The sequence below is a fragment of the Chinchilla lanigera genome, unplaced genomic scaffold (assembly GCF_000276665.1).
Source record: "Chinchilla lanigera isolate Chin_1 unplaced genomic scaffold, ChiLan1.0 scaffold00093, whole genome shotgun sequence".
Taxonomy (NCBI): Eukaryota; Metazoa; Chordata; class Mammalia; order Rodentia; family Chinchillidae; genus Chinchilla; species Chinchilla lanigera.
The window spans coordinates 5118983-5140193 of NW_004955494.1; the positions used below are offsets into that span (position 1 = coordinate 5118983).

Here is a 21211-nt window from a genome sequence, read left to right on the forward strand (position 1 = left end):
CAGAAGCCTGCACTTGGGCCCCTCTCCCCTTGGTTCACCGTGCAAACGAATTCTCTCCAAGGTTGCCCCCGTCCGTGCTCTGGTACAACCCCCAAAGGTTTCCTATGCCTGACAGTGTCTGCCTGGCCCTAGCTCTGCATCCCGAGACCAGCGGAGACAACGCTGCCGGGGCAGGGGAGACGGGGCTGGAGGCCGCGCGGGCGCAGACACCCGGTCGCTCGCTCGTGCGCTCTGGAGGCTCGGCGCGCTCTGTCCCGGAGCCACCGCCTCCCGCAGAGCTCAGCTCAGCCCGGGGCAGCTCCGGGTGCAGGGAGAGGCCGGGGGCGGGGCTGGGCGCCTTGCGGGCGGGGCGGGCGGAGGGAGGCGGGCTGTGATTGGTCGGCTGGGGCGCGGGGCTCGGAGTTTCCCACAATGCCCCAGCGCGGTGCGGCCGCGGATGGATGCTGCGGGAAGGCGCTGCCATTTGCCGCCCCGCCAGCCGCTCGCGGACCTGCCCGCGCTCCCCGGCAGCCCGCGCCTCACCCCGGCTCCCCGCGCGGCCGCCCGCTTTCGCTCGCCATGAACCCCAGCTCCGCTGCGGCAGGGGAGGACCAGGGGGCACCGGGCGGCGCCGGGAGCTGCTGCCTGGGCGCCGAGGGCGGCGCGGACCTGCGGGGCGCAGGGGCAGCGGCGGGGGCAGCCGCTCTGGAGGAGTCCGCGGCTGCAGGCTCGAGGGGAGACAAGGACGAGGCGCTGGAGGAGAAGCTGAGGAACTTAACTTTCCGGAAGCAGGTCTCTTACAGGTAGGCGTGGAAGCCAGGTGCGGAGACAGGTGCCACCCGGGGCGGGGATCCGCTCTCCTCCTCCAAGAGCTGCTTGCTGTGCTTGTTCCGAGTTGCACCTCTCCTATTCCTTCTGTCTCTCTCCCTCTCTCCTCTCTCTGCCTTCCTCACTTTCTACCCCTCTCTCTTTTTCTTCCTTCTCGCTCTTCTCTTTCTTACAGTCTCAGTCTTCCTCTCTCTCCTTCCTCCTTCTGTGTTGTTCTGGGCTGGAGAACATCAGCATCCCACCCTTATGCTCTGGAAGGAAGCTAACTGCGCCTGGATACCCCCTTAACACCTAAGGACGGATGGATTTGTAACAGGACGGGAGCCTGGGTCCCTGAGTGAGGAAACAATAAAAATGCCTAGTTTTCTTGAGAAAAGTCGTCAAAGTTGCCCCTAAAGCAGGGTCATTTTAGCCACTCCCCCTACCTTTCTCATTTCACTGAGCGAACCTTTGGCACTGACTTAATACCTGCGATCATTCCGAGAGGTAGGAAAGAACTGCCTTACCCCGGGGAGAAATCCCTGTGGAGGTTGGACCAGCACGGAAGTCCCCTATTCAGGAAGAGTTGGACATGGCGTTGTGTGGGTGTGCAGGTTACACGCACGTGCTCTCCCCACTCCCTCTCTTCTGCTTTCCCCACTGTGCCCAGAGGATGATGTGGGGAGCTTGCTGGTGAGCTGGGGTGAGGGTAAGCAGGGGCCGTCCTTGCACCTGAGGATGGATATGTTTGTGAGACAAGGACAGTGTGAAGTACATGGCTACCAAATTAGGATAAAAGCTAAACCCAAATCGAGTGAGGCCCAAACATGAGAAATCCTGAGAATTCATTAGGTTCTCCACGTCCTACCCGCATCCTCAAGCAGCAAGAAAAACGCTGAGTACCCTTCCTGAATGCTGATTTTAAAACTCCAGGTGATAAGCAAGCACAGGTTTATGAAGATTTTCACTCTCTGGGGACCAGAGCGTTGCTCGAAAGGGGGCCAGTGAAAGCATTCTTGTAACCCTGCTTCTTCTGAAGTTAGCAGTCCCTTAAAGAAAACGGTCTAAAGTATTATGCCAGTCACACCATGTGCTGTTATGTAAGCAAAGGCAGATGACAGAAGCGTGTGGGCTTGTGAGGGTGTGCTGGATTCATGGGGGCAGGTGTGTGAATCACTGGGATCCCCACCGGCATTGCCTGGACTGGAGGGCCCGGCATGAGCCGGGCCATGAGCTCTGCGTCTAAGCATTGGCTTCTGACGATTCCTAAATGGTCTTGCTGGTGAGGTGTTGCTTCCTGCATTCCTTGTGAGCATGGAATGTGTGAGGAGGGAATTTCCCACCTGAGTTGTTCTCTTAGTTACTCATATAGATCTATCCAAATGGATGTTTCTTTTTATATTTTAGGTTTCTAAAAATAGGCAGGCGGTAGAGAGCGAGCATCTCCAGGGAAGTATGCTAGGGCACAGGCAGTTCTACTTCCTAGGTGCCGTGGGCTGGCCCTTAGGCAGACAGGGACTGCGTTCAGCCTAATTGAGGAGCTTTGTCCTGGGGACCTGGGGTGTGATGCTGTGAAGCACATTGTGGGTCTGGGCTCCCGGCTTCTGAACTGAGAGGCTCTTGTGTTGTTGGTATTCATCACACTCTTCACTGGGCAGGGATGCAAAGCCAGAATTTGCAAGGAAAATCATTTCAGCTTGCCCCTTGGCAGGGTCATTCTCATTTCCTCTCTCCTAGAAATTTGTACTGGGCAGGGCTGTGGCTTTCTGTGTTGTCTGCTTTCATAGGCACTTGTGTGTATGTAAATACCTAGAGAGGGCTACCAGCAGTGTTTCTCTAGAGAAGAATAATAAATAATACTGCATCCATCTTAAAATCCATAGGAGTAATTCTGCTTCTTGGACTTCATTTCTTTCCACGCAAACTCTCACAGTCCCCAATTCAGTGAAACACCTGCATCCGAATCCTTTCAGGTGGTGGTGAAGATGCCCACTGCCGCAGACTTACAGGCGTCAAACTCTCAGTGGGTGGAAGTTTTTATCAGGCTCCTCAGGTGATGCTTAAACACACTAACATCTGAGGAGTTTGGCCCTGTTTTTCCCTAGAGGCTAAACAATTGATCTTTGAGCTCATAAACCCTTTTCCGATAAACAGAGCCAGGCAATTCTAAAGACAGTGAGGCGGTAGGAGATCTTGTCTGGCACGTGTTTGTCCTGATAACGTGTGGGTTTTCATCCCTGTATTTACCTGTTATTTTTTTGGAGCCACGGTGAATGGCTTGCCTACCTGCTGAGGTGTTTGTTTGCACTAGACTCAGAGGGATGCAGCCAGACTTGACAGTTAGGCTGGGGACTCAGGACAGATCTTAAGGAAAGCACAGTTTGGGCTGGTCTCGGGTGTTGGCTTTTCCGTGGAGACCACGCTGCTTCGCTTCTGGGGCAGCTGAGGATGGGGGCTGGTGGGAGTTAGTGGTGCCGAGTCAGGAAGGCCTGTGTAGATGGAATGGTCTATACAGAGGCATGCGGCTAGAGTAGGAGGGATCATCTGAGGTGGGGAATGGAGATCTGCAGGTAGTTCAAAAGTATCTTAGGAAGAACTGCGATATTTGCAGAATGAAATTGGATGGGGAAGAAGAAGGGGGCTTTGGGAGAAAGGGCGTGTGTGCGTGTGCATGTGTGTGTGTAGGGGGGGGTCTCATCTGCTCCTCCTGTTGCTAAGGAACATATAAGCTAGGGTTTAAAAATAAATGAAGAGTGGGTGGGCATGTGCAGTGACTCCTGTCTTTTTAGGAACCAAAGCCCTTTACAGAAAGCCTTTAAATAACCATTTCTGGAGGCAGATTATTCATTTTGCTTGACTTTTACTTTATAAAGTAAAATAAACTCCCTTATATATACCCCTAGGCTTCCCCTCATTATCTTCCCTTTGTTGGCTTTTTTTGGGAGCCATTTTTTTCCCAAGAGAAATTTTCCTTTATTTCAGGATCTGCACCCCTAGAGAAAATAGTCTCTGTAGACCATAAAGCTAAAGGCTTTATAAAGCAGTGCAAGTGAACTGGTACTTTTCTCCTAAAATTACTACTTCTTTTTTCTTTGCAAATTATGGTGCAGCAGCAGATACATATGTGTAAATGACTATATAATGTGTAGAAACTGGTTTTTTTTAAGCTGCTATAAGAATTCCCCTTTAAGTCAGTGAAATTGAAAAAAAACTTTCAGAAACACACAGGCAAAGGGAAAAAGGAGTTGCTGATGCTGATTGTCTCCCATGTGTCTGCACTGTGCTAAGTATTACTGTGTAGACCATCTTATTTGATCTCTGTGACAGTCCTGTGATGTGGTTATGATTAGTCCCATGCGATAGAAAATGAACCTGAGGCAGAGACCTTGGGCAGGACATAGAATTTAAGTGCAGATCTGACACTAGTGGGCTTTCTCTTCAGATCATGATGTGCTGCTTCCTCATTTATTTTACGGTTCAGCTCTCTCCACTTGCACGTGCATATGCGTGTGTGTGTAGCATGAGCTATGCCTTTGCCTTATCTACACTGTACCACGGGTCACTGTTATCTGTATGATCTCTTGCATACTTCATTCTTTGGACTGCAGCCATTTGGTTATATGATTTGAAGGAACACCTCTGCTATTTCAGGAGAAAAAATGAATATGAATCTATGATCATCAGCAGATAGATTGGTTTTGCTTCTGAGAACAAAACCACCTATGTGACATCTGCTCACTCTCTGAAGGCACCCATTTTAGAGATTTATGTGCCTTTGAGAATTTTCCACAGGTGTTGTTCAGGGAAACCTAGGTCCAGTGAGGAGCTGCTGTATGTGTTTCTCCTCTGGCTGCGCACAGTGAATAGTGAAGTATGATTTTTCCCTGTAAGGAGGGCTATGCAGTTGCCTTTGCATATGAGATATTGATGTTCCTACTTCACTTTTTCCACTTATAAACTGGGATGGTAATTCTTAATCTTTTTATTTATATTTTGGGGGGACAGGGTGTTGCTATGGAGTTCAGGTTGGCCTTGAACTCACTGCATAGCACATGCTGGCCTCTAGCTCTCAGAGATCCTCCTCCCTCAGTGTGCTGAGTGCTGCGATTATAGGCATACACCTCCATTCAAGGCTCTCATCTTCCCTGAAGGACATTTTTAGTATAGCAGAAGTAACAGTAAGGAATCTTAAATTTCTTAAATTAGCCACCTGGATAGAAAAGGATCTTTTATTCTTTGTAAACTGATGATAAGAAAGTACAGCAGTCATCCCTCCATGTCCAGAGGAAATGGGTCCAGGACCCCCTGCAGATATTAAAATCTAGTGATGTTCAAGTCTGTTATATAAAATGATGTATGTAGCATTTGTGTATAACATAGGCACAGCCTCCCTTAAGCATTAAATCACTCCTAGATTACTTGTATTACCTGATACAATCTAAATGCTATGTAAGCCGGGCATGGTGGCACTTGCCTATAATCCCGGCACTGGAGAGGCTGAGGCAGGAGGATCACCTCAAGTTTGAGGCCAGCTTGGGCTATGTCATGAATTCAAGTCCAGCCTGAGCTACAGAGACCCTTTCTCAAAAAATGCTATGTAAGTAGGTGTTATACTGAATTGTTAAGGGAGTACTAACAAGAAAATTCTGTATATGCTCTTTACAGGGGCAGTTATTTTTTTCTGATGATTTTCAACCTGTGGTTGTTTGAATTCACACATACAGAGCCCAGACATGGAAGGTTGACTATGTTTCCATTTTACATTTTGTCCCACACAACCAGATTATGTTCTTACAAGGGGGATAACTGAGGGGATGAAGCCAAGTACGATAACCCATGCATTATTCTTTCTCGTATTGAAATCAATAATGCATGGGGGAGGTTTTCTTCTCTTGAACATGCAGCATCTGTCTTTGTCAATCAATTTTATTTTATGTTTGCATCCATGCTTTATACATTCATTAGATATTTAGCGACTTCAGAATCAGACAACAACTTTGGTTCTAATTTCAAGTTTCCTTCCTCAGTAATTACTTAGGTATATAAGTGTCCACTCCCTCTATGAGGACGCATGGGGTAAAGTTTCAGCTTCACCACTGTCCAGGTTCTGCTCTGTTCTGCTCTGGCCCAGGTGAGGCTTGGGTTCTGCATGGGAGTCAGAGCCCTGGGCCCCGAGATGGAGACTCGAGGAGACCTTTGCTGGCATCCAGCTCTGTTGTGGCAACAACAGCACTGCCTCGTGGGGCCAAATTAAATTAGATTAGCGCTGGCTCTTTCCAGCAGTTCACTTTCTAATCTGGGAAAATGAGGACTCCCACTGAGAGCCAACCTGGCTGCACCTCTCTGTTCTTCTAGGCTGGGATCTGGGGTGCGCGTTGCCTATACCACCCGAAGGTATGCCTGAGTTTCACACACTGGGAGGCCAGCAGCATCTGGAGAAATTATCATTGCACTTAGGGCTGTGATACTTGCTCCCTTACACAGGTTTGCACTGGTAACATTGATCTTATGGAGACTAATTTTTCTTCTCAGACCCTATAATTGTAGTTTTTCGAGCAGTAGTTACCGCAAATGAATGGTGGCATGTGAGCTTTTCTTGTAGTGAATTATTGGAGGGAAGGTCATATGCAAAGCCAAATCTAAACCATTAGGCTCTTTTTCCACATTACAATGCAATTTGCCCAAAATAGCTCTAAAATTGGACCCATTTCTAATTTTTCAGCTGGTAGGAACCTATTGCAAGGCATAGGAAACCACTGTAATGTAGAAGATTAAAGAAATAAAACCCTAAGTTATGTCTGCTTGCCTGTGAGGTGTGCAGAGGCCATCTCTGGCTTGTCTGCCAGGCAGCTTCTTGATAGGAGCAAGCTCCACAGGGTCCACTTCCTCTGCCGTGTGGTTGTCCTCTGCCATCCTCATAGGACGCCTCTGAACAACTTTGTTAGGACCATGTTGTCATTTTCTGCTGTGGAAATGGGGCTAAAGTTTGAAGCTGACAAATCCCACGTGATCTGGGGCAATTTACTTAATCTCTTTGAGGCTCAGCATATTCATCTTTGAGATAACAGCAGTGTCTGTCATGGAAGCTTGCTGCTCTCATTAAATAAGTTACTTTCTATAAAGGACTCAGCACAGAACCCTGTACAGGTTTTTTTTTTTTTTTGGTTTTTCTCCGGTACCGGGAACCGAACTCACGACCTTGCGCTTGCCAGGCAGGCGCTTTTACCGCTGAGCTAAATCCCCAGCGCCCCTGTACAGGTTTTGAACAATAACTTTTCTCATTGTTCCTCCCTGCTCTGAGTTGGTAGCTCCTTGGAAGACAGGAACTGAACCTTAACATTTGAATCTCTCGACCTTGCACTTCTTGCTCAGTAGGTTTTGGATAAATATTTGTTGAGTGGATGCATTTCATTGCCATCTTTAAATACACTGCTACTGTTGTTCATGTAGGGTCCATCTCAACTGAGACTTTTCCTGTGTCCTAAAAGAAATATCTGCCTTTGTCTCACTTATACTCCATCCAGCAGCCCGGGACCGTGCCTATGTTTACAACTTCCTGTTGGAGTACCTGCACCGGCCCCTCAGCCAGCTGTCGGAGCTGGAGAAGGGCGGCAGAAGCTCTTGCTTAACCATCTATTTGTAGCTTGTCAAAGAAAAGGCCTTAATTTGCCTTCCGAGGAGCACTAATTGGCTCTCTGGTTCTCTTTCTATCTGTCTCATCTCTGTCCAAGGGGCAGCATTGATTTTCTCCTCAGGGAATTTTTGGTTGATGTTTCTTCTGTAATCAGAATTTAGCCATGCAGAGAGAAGGTGACCCTGCATTCCTGGGGTTGTCTGGACTGTGGTCCAGCCAGCCTGGAGTTACTCTGCTATGGGCGGCTCTATTTGCTCTCTTCTTCCAGTCCATCTGATTGACTTGGATGGACAAGTTACTGGAAAAAAAATGCATTGGTCCACTCCATGACTCTAAGCTTTTGCTTTGTTTTTGACTCATTTAATGTAACAAAGTCTTCAAGGAAAGTGGCAGCTACTTTTATTCATGGAACCTATAAAGCCCTTGAAGAATGACTGGTGAGTTTTTCAACATCCACAGTATTTGAAGACAGGTGGCACAAACGCAGCTTGGGTTATTTTCGAGAAAATTAAATCATCAGGTGTGTGCCGAAATCAGGGGTGGGGCGGTGGCTGAGAGAAAGCGGGAAGAAAAGTCTTGGCAGATGAATTTTAATGTTTTCTTTTAATATGAATTTTGTGAGCTCTTGAAATGGAGCACCCACCCTTTTATTTATTTTTTTTTGCAAAGGCAGCAGCTCTCTGACAAGGATTCTATAGTTTCTCTGCATCTAACCCTCATGCATTTTGCTCACATGGATATCTGCTTTTAGATTTTTAGACTCACAGGTAATTTTCTGGTGAGGAACCAATTCTGGTTTAAACCACATCAAGAGTCTGGCTTTTGTTGGCTCTAGAGGGAAGTATTCCAAGTTTAAATAGTAATAACATGAATAGCAATATTAAACTCTCATTATTCTTATCCTTCAGTTACCTGGAAAACAATAGACTAGTGGTTAGGAGCTCTGACTCTGGAACTCCGTACCCCAAGGTTTGAATCTTTATCTCTTTTGCCTGTGTGTCCTTCTGTGAAGTGAGACACCGTCCTTTCCCATATATGCACCCTGTGGGATTATTTAAAGTTTAAAAGGGTAGGCACTTGTAATGCTGGCTTTCACAAAGTAAATGCCGTTGTGTGTTCATTAAAGTGATAGTATCTGTATGTAAATCCAGGTAAGAAGATTTGTTTACTATTGTTCAAAATCTTGTACCCCAGTCAAATATCAGCAGTGTATGATAAAAGTACTCAGGCAATACAAAAATAAGATGGGCTTATGCTGAAAAAATTCAATTTACAAGTTTGAGTGTCTGGATGAACAGAACCTGGATTTTTTTTTAACTTATTCGGACATAGGCTATTTGCGCGAGGGGCTGGGGAGAAGAAGAAGCTGCCTCTGAGCACTCTGGAAATTGGAGCGGACAAAGCAGAGGGCAGAGAACACAGGCGCAGTCAGCTTGTGAAGGAGCCGGGCAGCAGCCCCAGACGCCCCCATGGCCGCCTGGGAACAGGAAGCTGGATGGATGTGGGGGTGGGGAGAGGGGCGGCAGGGCTGCTCAGTGACGGGAGGTGAGCACACAGAGGAGCTACAGATAGAGTTTCTGTCACCTGTGATTCGGGACTGAGGTGACCTCTTCCCTGGCCTGACCTGGTGGTGTCCACATTGTACATACAGGCCTGTCCTGACAGTCGGAGAAAAAGAGCTTCCTGGATGCTACCTGCCCTGGATTATTTCAGAAACGGGAGATTCACCTTCTGAGATGGTCTGTCAGTGAGCTCGATCAGGTCAAACGGCAGAATTTATTTTTAAAACTGTACATGGCTTTAAAATATTGAATAAATAAAACTGGCTCAGAACTATGAAATAAATTCTGAGGGGAGTAAATTCCATGGTTTTTTTTTTTTTCCCTCAAAAGGCAAAGATAAGTTTGGGTATTTTTATGTATCATGTAGATTTTTAGGAAATAGCCAGAAAGTAATCTCCCTGAAGTAGATTTAAAAATGTGTCCCCAGGCTTCTGTGGAAAAATTAATTCTTATTTTAAAAAGATTAGTAAGCAATTTGTTTAAAAAATAAATGAGTTTTATATAAGTTTGTGGGGAAGCATTTGGAAAAGGTTCTAGGCAACATACAGAGTCAAATTTCTGGAAAATTCCTCAGGCTGAAAGGATTGCATCATTGTATGTGACAGGGGTTGAGGCAATCCCTCTCAGACAGAGAGCATTCCCTATAGAGGTTTTTGAGGGAAGAGCCTAATTTAAAACAGATTCTGAACGGGCAGAACTGTGGTAGAATTCTGTTTCTCTGTAGTGGAAGCATGGTCCTTAGCATTTAAAGTTATTTAGGAAGTAGGAAATTGGAGCCTCAGAAGGTTTAGACCTAGATCTTCCCTGACAGAGTGAACAACCATGCATGTGTGGTCTTTTCAGCGGTCCTCTCTGTTCGTGTTGTTGTGACAAAGTATTGTGAACCTGGTGGCTTGTAAACAGCAGCCAATAATTTCTCACAGCTCTGGCGTTTGGGCGCTGGGATGGTCAGGTTATGGAGAGGACTTGCTTCTGGATTGTAAAAGGTCACCTTCTTGCTGTGTCCTCATATGGCAGAGAATATGAGAGATTACTAGAAAGAGCTCTGTGCCTCTTCTTAGAAGGGCACTGATCCCCATGACAAGGGCACCACTTGTCAAGACTTAATCATCTCCAGAGGCATCTCGAGTCCTATTCCCGTCAACTTGGGGGTTAGGGATTCAAGGTGTAAATCGGGGTGGGAAGGCGAACATTCAGTGCACAAGACCAGTGTACCCTGCCTTTTCTGCCTGCAGCCCAGGAAGCCATAGACTTCCCCTTCTTAGCCTTCCTAGGGGCGTCTGGTAGAAGCATATTCCTCGAGGTAGCAAAGGCAGCCCATGAACTTCCAGACTTTTTACAGAGTGCAGCTCAGGGAAAGACAAAGCTTTTCCTGGTTCAAATACTGACTGCAAACATTAACGACTTACCTTCCTACTTGCGAATGTTAATCATTACAAGTTTTTTATTTTATCACATGCATGCTACCTGTCCAGAGCTGTTAAACATTTTATACACTGTTTTCCGTTGAATTCTCAGTTTCCCAGGGACTATTGTTCCTATTTTAGAGATACGGACAGTGAGGCTTAGAGTTTAAACAACTTGCCCGGGGTCACACAGCTAGTTAAGTGGCAAACTGTGATATGTATCTACATTTGCAAATTACTTATTGCATGTTGCTTCCCTAATGCAACTTTTAATGCTGGTTCTTCCTTTACCCTTGTCCATTTTCTGTGTACAAATAGTCATATTAAACCAAAACTTCTGAGGGTTGTAGAGACCCAACATTGATCTTCCTATAGTTGTTGTTAAAACTATGCGAATTTTCCATTGCATGGGATTAGGAAATAAATTGTTTCCCAGGGCCAGAAAATAATTGCAAGGATTATAGCCTGGCCCTGCTTCCTTTAAATTCCATCTCCTGAACAAGACCTTGTGACTTGTAATTAACGGGAACGTGAAATGAGATGAATGTTTGTGTGGATTGGGTTCTTGTATTGAAATTAGGACCAAATGTATGCACACTTTCTGTGGATGAAATGACATGGTCAGCACCATTTCATTCAGAAATGTTCTTAGGCGAGGTGGGTCTCTTACCTTTAGCTAGTGGACCCGTTTAAACTGTAAGCATTTGCAATATTCCTTTTTCTGTAACAGCATCCTCAGCATTTATATTTTCATGTATGCAGTAATGGACCCCTAGAAAGTTCCAAAAGCACATTTCAAAAACCTGAGTCATTCTTTCACATTTGAAGAAAACCTTCAGAATTTCTTAGGAAAATAAATCTCTAGTTCGAAAATAAACGTCAAAGCTATTTAAAGATTAAAACAGAAGCTTTCTATGAGCCAGGACACAGTTACTTATAACAAAATCTAAGGGATTTTTTTTTTTAAATGACCAATTTCTGGGGATTTCTTGAACTGTTAATACTGACTAAATTTAGGTACTTAATGATAATAAAAATGTGCGTGGTGTTTTCAGGCTTACCATTTGTAAGCTGCTTTCACATAAGTGATCTAATTTTACCCTCTAAATAATCTTAGGCAACTTCATGCTGTTTTTGTAACCATTGTACACTAAAGAAAACACTTGCAGAAGCCAAGTGACTTGCCCAAGGCCACCTGCCAGTGATGGGTGCCACCAGGCTCAGGCTGGGTATTGCATCTGGTGTCCCACGTATTTTCGTTCTGGGGGACTGCTTCCACCTGTCCACCTATGGAAAAATAGGGGCGTTGTCATCTCCTTCATTGTATTGACCTGAACTTATCTCTCTTGTTAATCACAGTGGGCAAACTGGGTCCCAATCACCAGCTGGCACACCGAATCCATACATGGGAAGGCTGGCACACCAGCTGGCACTCTGAATCCATACACCGACGCCGAGGATGACCTCGTTATCATCCTCGCAGCCTTCCCATGTATGTGAAGTCATGAAACCGCAGCACGCTGGTCTGTGTTTAACGCTCTTCTTACTGGGGAAGAGAAAAAAAGAAGGGGAAGACATATGTTCAGGCTCTTCTTTGCATTAGTTGCTAAGCAGCAGCCATTTCATTGTAAAGGAGATTGAGTTCAAGTAATGACATAGGTATTCCAAGAATAGCATTTCATTTTTATAGCAGCTGCATCTCAGCCCTCCAAAAAGCACGTGCTCCTGTGGCTCAGTGATTTTTAGGAGAAGAAATAGCCACCTCAACATATTTGTTGAATATGTGGAGAAAAATTCAATACAGCTGATCACCTCATAACCAGACTTCTGAGTTCTGCATGCGGTTTACAGTGGCGGCAAGCTCAGGCTACCTGCAGGCTTAAGGATTTGGAAGTGTCTCCAGAGGGTGCAGCTGACAAACAGGTATGTGTTAAGGCCATGTTTAGCATCCATCTCTGTGGAACGCTCTGGGTAAGTTAAAATTCTAAGTTGTTTGAAGTAATTTGGTATAGAACAAAATTGTGCTGCAGCCATGGAGTTGGATTGTGGCCAAGATTTCACTGTACTGAGATTTTACTGGCAACGGAAGGCCCTTTAGAATGAAAATAAAGCAAATACTGTACAAGGCTAACGTATGTCACGGAGTTCTGCTTTGCCAGAAAGAAGAGTATGTATGTATAGATGCGGGCCTGTATTCGATATCCTGCTAGGCATGTGTGTGAAAAAGGGATATCAAGATGCAGCGTTGTCAGGGGGCGTGTTCTGATGCAACGGTCCCTCCGTTCACTTCTGAAGCTGCAGGACTGTGTGTAGAAGCCTTTGAACCTACCCCTTAGACATCCCCACATCTCTGTCGTGACTTGCCAAGCTGTTGGCAAACATCTGTGTATCTAGATGAGTATGTTTTCTACAGAAAACTGCTTCATGGCAACCGTTATGGGAGTAAACTTTGTTTCTGTCTGAGGATGCCCTCCCCGCACCCACCCCAAGCCATTTGAGAGAAAAATGTCTTTCTAGGAGCAGCTGGGATGCTTGGAAGCTGGTCTTTAATTTCCAGTAAGGTGCCCTCCCATCTAAGGCAAAGCACCTCTTCCAGGAACTGAAAGTCATGTTCAGAAGAAGCAATACGTGGCTGAATGTACAAATGGTGAATCGCTATTCCCGCAGTGCAATTGGATTCATTAACGTGGTCTTTTTCAGTGTCTCTCCAGCAGTTAATGCCTTTCAGACTTTCACTGTGCACCTTTTACAGTAGTAGCTCATAGCAGCTTTTGTGCAGAAGCTCTGGTATTAGAGGTACCCATTACTTACATTGGAGAAATCAAGTAAGGCAGGGTCCAGGAGGAGAGGATTAAAATCAATGACTTTCTGGCCAGAACCACAGAGGAGCAAGGCCGTCAGTGTCTCCCAGGAGAAGTGTATCTGGGACATGCTCAGGGATTCACATCAGCATTATTTGTGGCAATAGTACTAATATTTGTTGATGCCCTACTGTGTGCCAGGGACTGTGCTAAGTGCTTTGCAGGTATCGTTTTGGTTGGTTCCTACAGCAGTTTTATGAAGTAGATGCTTTTACCATCCATAGCTTTACAGAACAGGAAACTGAGACTGAAATAACACATCAGCCAGCCAGCGAGAGAATCAGGATGGAAATCCCAGAACATCCCAGCCAGGGTGCACTTAAACATTACTGTGCGCTGTGTCCCGCTGTAAATATGAAACTGGTTTTCCTTTGTGAGCACCTCTACACTGTCACATGCTGCCTTGTGGGAGAATCAAGGTAACTGAGCCTCCACCGTGGAAGCCAGGGAGATCTTCGGAAGCTGTTGAGGGGTTAGGTGGGAGAAGCTTCCTCTCACTACCTGATACCCTCTTAGGGCCAGTGTGTGTGTCTTAGAACTTGCACAATCAGATTCTTTTTGCCTTGGATCTTCATACAGGCAAAAACATTGCCCATTTGCTCCAATCCATTAGAATGCCCTGGTAGGACAATTCCTGTTGCTCTGATGCTTGCCTTTATTCCCAGCATGAAACACCAGTTTCTCTGTTGAATTGCGAACAACCCGACATCTTTGCAATACATTTCCTTTATGCTTAAGTTAACCAGGATTGGTTTCTGCTGCTTGCAACTAAAAATCAAATAAAATGTAACTGAAAAAAAAATGTCTTTGGTGTATGGCCTGGCAACTTCTCCTGGTGAATGCTGTCAATGCCAGAGAGCTGCTCCAGGGAGGTATTCATAGCATTGATCAGTTCTTCTTGTTAGGGTTCTTTTGCGGGGAGGGGAGGATGAAATTATCATTTAGTGAATATTTAGTATGAGTTGGGTAATTTTTGCTTCTTTTTGTTTTCCTGTTTAATTATCAAAAATTCTCTAGGTTATCTCTGTTTTGAAGATGAAAAAACTACACCTTCCAGAAGGGAAATGCTTTGCTTCCAGTCAAAGAGCTAATAATGGATGGCCACAGCCACACCTGGCCCGCATTTACTCATTATGCTGTGGCTCCCATGTCGTGTTCCAAACTGACTTCTTTCATTTTTACCGACTGGTATCATATATTTCCTTCTGGGAGAACATTCCAGAAAACGCTTCCCCCCTTTCCTTTTTTTTTTGGTTTTTCTCTGGTACCGGGAACCGAACTCACGACCTTGCGCTTGCCAGGCAGGCGCTTTGCCGCTGAGCTAAATCCCCAGCCCCCTTCCCCCCTTTCCTACATGGTAGATCTTTAACTATTTAAGGTCAGAGCACATATCTGTTTAACCTACTCTCTTTAGATTGAACCATCTCTACTTGCATTCTTATCCTTTATTGAAAGGTGATTTTTAAATCTGGCTCTCCTTAATTTGGTGATTTTAAATCTGGTTCTCCCTAATTTGACATAATGTACTGCATTATCCATGCTTTTCTTCATAAAAATGGACCACTGAACTAAAAATGTGATCTAACCAAGGCAACCACCAGCACACAGAGTGTCTTTGTTCAAATTAGAAACAGGTCCCTGAGTTTGGGTACAGATTTGCAAAAGTCCGCCCTTACTGTAGAGCTCAGCCAGCCTTGAGCCAGGTGTGAAAGCATAGGAGCCTAGATTCCCTATGGTGTCCACCTCTCCCTCTTGTGTCCTCTAGTGTGCCCGCAGTGTCTACCTGCTATCAGCATGGTTCTGAGGACTCAGTTTCCTTGCTGTATCCACTGGTTGTGTATATGGATTAGAATGGGTGCAGGCCAGTGGCTGTGAAACCCATTCCAAAATCCAAATTGCCAGACTCCTAATTCAACAAATTACAGACGACATTTCGGAAGTTTTGCTTAGGTTGCAGCAATTTCACTTAAGATTTGTCAGTTCAGTTTGGCTAACTATTTAATTGGCATGTTTCATATTTATTGCATACACCAAACACTTCTAGAATGTTCAAGATCCGTACCTCCCTCTTATTGTCCATCTGGCCCTCTTTGCTATTTCTCACCTCTTAATTAAAAAGGCAAGTTCTCTTAATTACTAATTACTGTATCTACAGCTCAGGTTTATGCTTCCCCATCCCTCCCCTTGGCCCTGTTGCTAGTAGAGAAATGACTGTGGTCAACTCTTCCAAGATTGGCTTTAACTCTTCATCTGAGAGGTCTTGGTTGACACAGCGTTGATAAAACAATGCACGTATTCATTGGCTAGACCTTACCCAGTGGTTAAAAAGATAACTTAGTTTGTCCAGATGACAGCATTTTACTAGTTCAGGTGCCAGGGCTGTGCTGTCCAGTGCAGTAGACATTAGCCCTCTGCACCTATCAAAATTAGTTAAAAAATATAGAATCTAGTTCTTCAGTCACACTGCTTATTAGTCACACTGTTAGGAGCTTAAAGGTCACATGTGGCTGGGAGCGGTCATATCACGCAGCACAGACATGGGACATTTTTATCATTGCAGAGAGTTGAGCTGATCATCGCCGCTTTGAAGGATGTGTCAAGATACTAATTTATCAAAACTACAGAGACCTCTAACTGGCCTTCCTTGAATGATGACCTTGAATGGTATAGTTATTGGATTCAGAATTCTAGGTCCCTAGCCAAGAGGCCGTGTTGTAGGAGTTTAGAAAGGAGAGAACATTTTAGATGGAAGGCTGAGGGGAAGTCACTCTTATTGCCCCCTGTGGTGTTTCCTGCCATGTACCCCACCTCTGCCCACAGCAGCAGGGAGGAGCAGCGAGGCTGGTCCCAAAGACTGTGGATGGGGAGGGGGTGTCTATCTTCTCTTTCCTTTGTAAACCGTTCCTCTACATTGCCAAGTGTAAAGAGCTCTAGGCCGAAGAGAACACATTCCATAGCCTCTGGGTGGGATGCAGAATTTGCCTCTAAAATAGTTAGCTCAGTCTGTGGGTTGCATGGGGTTAGAATAAAGGCCAGAGAAGGAGGGCGACTACTTTTCCTTCAGTGGTGGATTCCTCAGATGTGGGCAAGCGTGTGGTCCAGAGTTGGTGGAGGTGGTGGTGGCGGTGGTACAGACCTGAACTGCCATAGACCTGTAGCCTCAGGTTATGTGCATCACAGAAATTGCTTTTTATGCTCCTAGTTTTGTTCTTAACGTTAGGCCCTATCACATTCAATAAATATTTATTGTAAATACACAAGGGAGGTATGAAAGTAAACACATGAACTTAAACCTTTAATGTGTCTCATCTGGTGCCTGGAGAAAAGACCTGAGGATACTGCAAAAGAGCTTCAAGGACAGAGCAAAATCCCCGGGAGAATCCTCGTGTGTTTGTGTGGATTCTCTCTGGTGCTTTGAGCTGCCAATACTGCACACGGTGTTCTAAAAATAACCCGAGGAACGTGCGTCCTCTGCTGAAGGGAGTGAGATCATTTGTGAGGATGATGAGAAACGGGAAAGATGAGGAGCTTTAGAAAATGAGAAATAAAATACCGGAATCTCAATGGCCTCTGAAGTGCTTCCGTGTACTGAGTGCTTCCTTTCAAGTCTCGATATTGAAAACTGGGGAAAAAAGTGCTTAAAATAAAAAGATCACTGAGAGAACACTGGGTTTTTCTCACCTATGTCTTAAAGCACAGGCAGCCGCCTAGATAAAAGCTTACCTGTTTTACAAGAATAGTTGCAGAAGATTAGTTTGCTATTTATGCAAAAACAGTTTCAAGCCCTTAGTGAACGTTCCAAATTTGAATAGTATATAGTTTCTACCTTAAAAGGTTTTTATGTTGTTTATAGTTTATTAGAGAAGTAAATTTAAAATGTATTGAGTAACTGCTGTGTGTCAAACACCATGCTAAATGCCAGAGATAAGAAAGAAATTCAAATCTGTGTTTTCAAGACTGTGGTTTAGAGAGGGAGGCAGGTAGGAAACAGCCCTGTTATACTAGAGGGTGATAAGTTCAGAAGACATTCGGGGGAGAGCATGGACAGGTGTGGATTAAATGTGTCTTGAAGGAGGAAGAGATAGCTGGGTAGAAATGAGAACTGAACGATTGATTTATGTCATGGGTTCAAGGGAGAAATTCAGGTTCTAAATTCCAAACTGGAAACAGAACTTTGGAACACAGTCCATTGAGTTCTAATCTCTTTAGAAAATTCTTCAAAATAGAGCATTGGAAACTTTCAACCTAGAAATCCACACATCAAGGATTCCTGCTAGGAGTTCTGTCTCTTTTGTACCTGTTGGATATCAGCAGACTGAACAAAGGTAGGACAGCAGGCAGAGGGATCATATGATCTTGCCTGGGCTACAGGAACACGAGGGAGAAGGTTTAGTTCCATTTGGGAGAGGATTTCTTGAAGCAATGACTTTGAGGACATGGTAAGGTTTCAGCAGGAGGATATAGCAGCAGTAGAAGGGACAGTACGGTTGACATCCAGGCAGCAGGATTCATATGAGGAATGACGTGGTGGTGGAAATGTGTGATGTACTTCTGCAGCAATGTGAATTGTGGAACAGTTGTGCTTTGAGCATAATGATAAGGCAGGGTAGATGAGTTGAATGCTTGCTTTGCAAGACCTTCAATGCCATCAGAAGAATCTGGATTTTGTACTTAATAGGGAGCCATTGGAGGTTCCACTGAGCAGAGAAGGGATACTGCCTTCTCAAAGAGGGGGAAGTCTTTGTTCTCCTTGAAGTCACAGCTAGTTCCTGTGCTTCTGGAACCATTGTTAATTCTGCAAAAGCCATTGCTGCAGAAGCGGTCTCCAACCCCTCCACATAGAAAACAGCCCTTCTTCCTGACCATGCAGAGGGACGGGTATCTTTATTCTTTCTACAGTGGCCAGAACTCCTAAGAGAGGCAAGCTTTTCTCATCCCACTGGGGCCATGAGCAGTGGGGTGGCTCTCTAAACTCAGATGTGAATTCAGGAGACATTCAGCAAGGAAAAGTCCTCAGAGTCTTTTTTTTTTTTTTTTTACAGCAGATAGTATAATACATGTTGTTTAGATTTGACATCATTCATTCATATTTTAGCCAAATAACATTGTCCTAAATTCTAAATTCTAAACAAGTAAATACACAGAAAATTTGGGAACATGGTTTGCTGCTAAACTGAGGATTTTCTCTCTAAATAAACTAGTAGGAAAAACTCTCCAAATTATATCACTGGGATTTTTTTAAAAATGAACTGTATAGTTTTGACCCCCACCCCCAACTCTCAAATTCTAATACCTAGAAATTACTAAACAGATTAATGGGAGAAATGTGTGATCTGAATTGATTAGAAAATTGTAGTTGAGCAGCTCAAATATTTCACTGTCAAAGGGCTGTATTACTGTCTAACACTGTTATGTGAACAGAGATTGACTGGACCAGTTAATAGAAATACAGATAATTTTGCAGTAAAGAAAGCTTTGCTTTCAACTAAAAATTGCACACTCTTTTCCAGCCTAATCTTCAGTAAATGGAGTGCAACACTGTTGAGGAAAGTCTGTGTGACCAATTCTATCCTCTGGCTTTCATGCCTGTTATGGAAGGATTAGGATGCCACCCAGCTTATTCTCTGCATTATGTACATCACATTGCCATGTCTGAGAGCTGGCTCACACCCTGCATTTTGGAAAATCATCACTTTCTCATATAAATGGAAAAAAGAGAAAAATAGGATAGAAGGGGGAGCAACTTTGAGATCAAAGTAATATTAGCATGTGGAAAAGGAATGTAATCTTGGTATAAGGCCACCCAGAGTGATGAGCTGTCTTGGATCCAAAGGCATGTGTCACCTCCCTGACCTGGGGAGACTGCCTGCAAACTAATTTCAGGTTTAAGGAGTGAAAATATTTTTCAGTCACATTCAGCTACTAATGTAGAGATAATCAAGCAATATCACAATGTTACATAACAGTGCGAAGCTTTAAGAAGCAAAACTACATATTTTTCTGTGTTACTCAATGAAGCCAGTTTTACTTTAAGTGGAAACAAGTGACATCCATGGTTGTCTTTGCTGGTAATCAACATTTACAATATTGGGTTCCCTTCACTACTCTTGATGGACAAAGGCAGAAACATGCTTGGAAACAAGCATGTACTTGGTCTGTCTATGTTACAAATACTGCTACATATTGCAGACCATTTATGTGGTTTTTTGGTGGGGGATATATGTGTGTGTAAGTAGGATTTGCTTGTCTGTGTGGCACTAGCTAACTCCAGTGTCCTTGTCTGAAAAATATGGCTGGTGATACCTTTTGCCTTGTATGGTTGTTGGAATTGGATGGAATGTATGTGTGTTGTAAATTACATAGCCCTGCATAAATGCAAGTTGTGACATTCACTTCCATGCTAAGTCAGGAATACCTTCTGCTTTGGAATAATGTAAAGACCTGAACTTCTCAGTGCAATTACATTTCTTAATGAAATCTGTAGTATATAGGTTTGCTAATGGTACATATAATTTTGGGCAATGTGTACTGCAGATATGTGAAGTTTAATCAACTTTCGGGTTTCATTTTTATCTTACTTACTTTCTTGCCTCTGGAATAAAATACCAAACACCTATAACTTAAAGGAAGAGAGGTTCATTTTAGTCACAGAGCAGAATCCTCCATTTTCCTTTAAGAGTTTTACAGCTCACTGTTTCCTGTGAGGCTGCAATTTTATCATTTAATATGTAGACTTTCATTTGATCTCTCTGCTTTTAGTAGAGGGTCCCACACTCAAACCCAGTCATTGCTAGTGTTTGCTACTTCCTCTGTGGGTTAGCTCTTTTAGAGTATAAATATTCAGTGTCTAGGCTGGGTGTGGTAGGAGTAGTGCAGACTGCTCAGAATGGGGGCCTAAATACTGTCTAAACAATTTTTCCTGTTTCTGGACCTTTCTCCATGCTCACCTTCAGCCATATCTACTGCTTCCAGTTCCTGAGCTTTTCTAGAATTCCATGGTGTGAATCCATCTCCTTCTGCTTTTCTTCTTTCTCCTTCATACACATAACTTCCAGTTTTCTCTGTCCAGCTCCTAGACATTTTGTTTTGATCTCTTCTACTATTATCTCTACTGTTATCCGTGTTCTTCTGACATTGTCTTTTATTTCTTTGCCAGTTGTGTTGGTTACTTTTCTCTCACTGCTGGGACAAAATACCTGATGCCCAGAATTAAGGATGGGAAGGTTTATTTAGCTCACAGTTTGTGAAGATTTCAGTCTATAATCAGCTGGCTCCAAGGCAGGGTGGCACATGGCAGCGGAGCAACAGTTCATGGCGGGGGAAGATAGCAAAAGCAGCAAGAGCAAAAAGGGAGGAGAGAGAAAGCAAGCCTCTTTCCCTCCCTTGTATTGTAGGCAGGCTACCAGCCCAGAGGGGTGTAGCACGCACACCCAGAATCCCAGCATTGGACCACGAATCAATCACAAACTCTAGAAGCCTGCACCCATGACTGCATGAGGCTTTGGGGGTCACCTAGACACAAACCATAACACCACTCAACTTGGTGGTAATTTTTGGAGAGAGTTGGGATAAAGTTGTGTGTCCAGCTCACCATGATGAACTAAGAGCTTTACTCTTTTTCTTTCCTCAGTAAGAGCAATAGCAAACTTCCCATATTTGTGTAGCCATTTTGAATAGACAATGGTTTTTTCATCTGTTTTACTTCTAAATGACTTTTAGGAGTTTCATGGATTTTTCATCTTTCTGAACTTTCTCTGCAATGAGGGGGAGGGCATGCCACCTGTGACTCCCAGTGGATTCTGACCCAGTTCAGTGGCATTCATTCAGCTCACCATTTACCCTGCTGCCTTCACCTAGTCTCACCATATCCATTTGATGCTCAGAACCACTAACCTTAAGCCACTGGTTCCTGCTGCAAGCCATGCTCTTCCCAGTAGCCTGTGCTTTTCTGGTTTTCTGAGA

The 21211-nt window shown here is 44.4% G+C and overlaps 1 protein-coding gene across 1 annotated transcript in view; it reads left to right on the forward strand.

Annotated features, from left to right (window-relative positions):
* Positions 1 to 436: 436 nt before the first annotated feature.
* Positions 437 to 21211, forward strand: part of Dgki (diacylglycerol kinase, iota) — a 421640-nt gene continuing 400865 nt past the window's right edge. Inside the window, 2 exon segments of the mRNA XM_013505028.1 lie at positions 437 to 470; positions 473 to 782. Of these exon segments, the coding sequence (XP_013360482.1) occupies positions 437 to 470; positions 473 to 782 (344 nt within the window).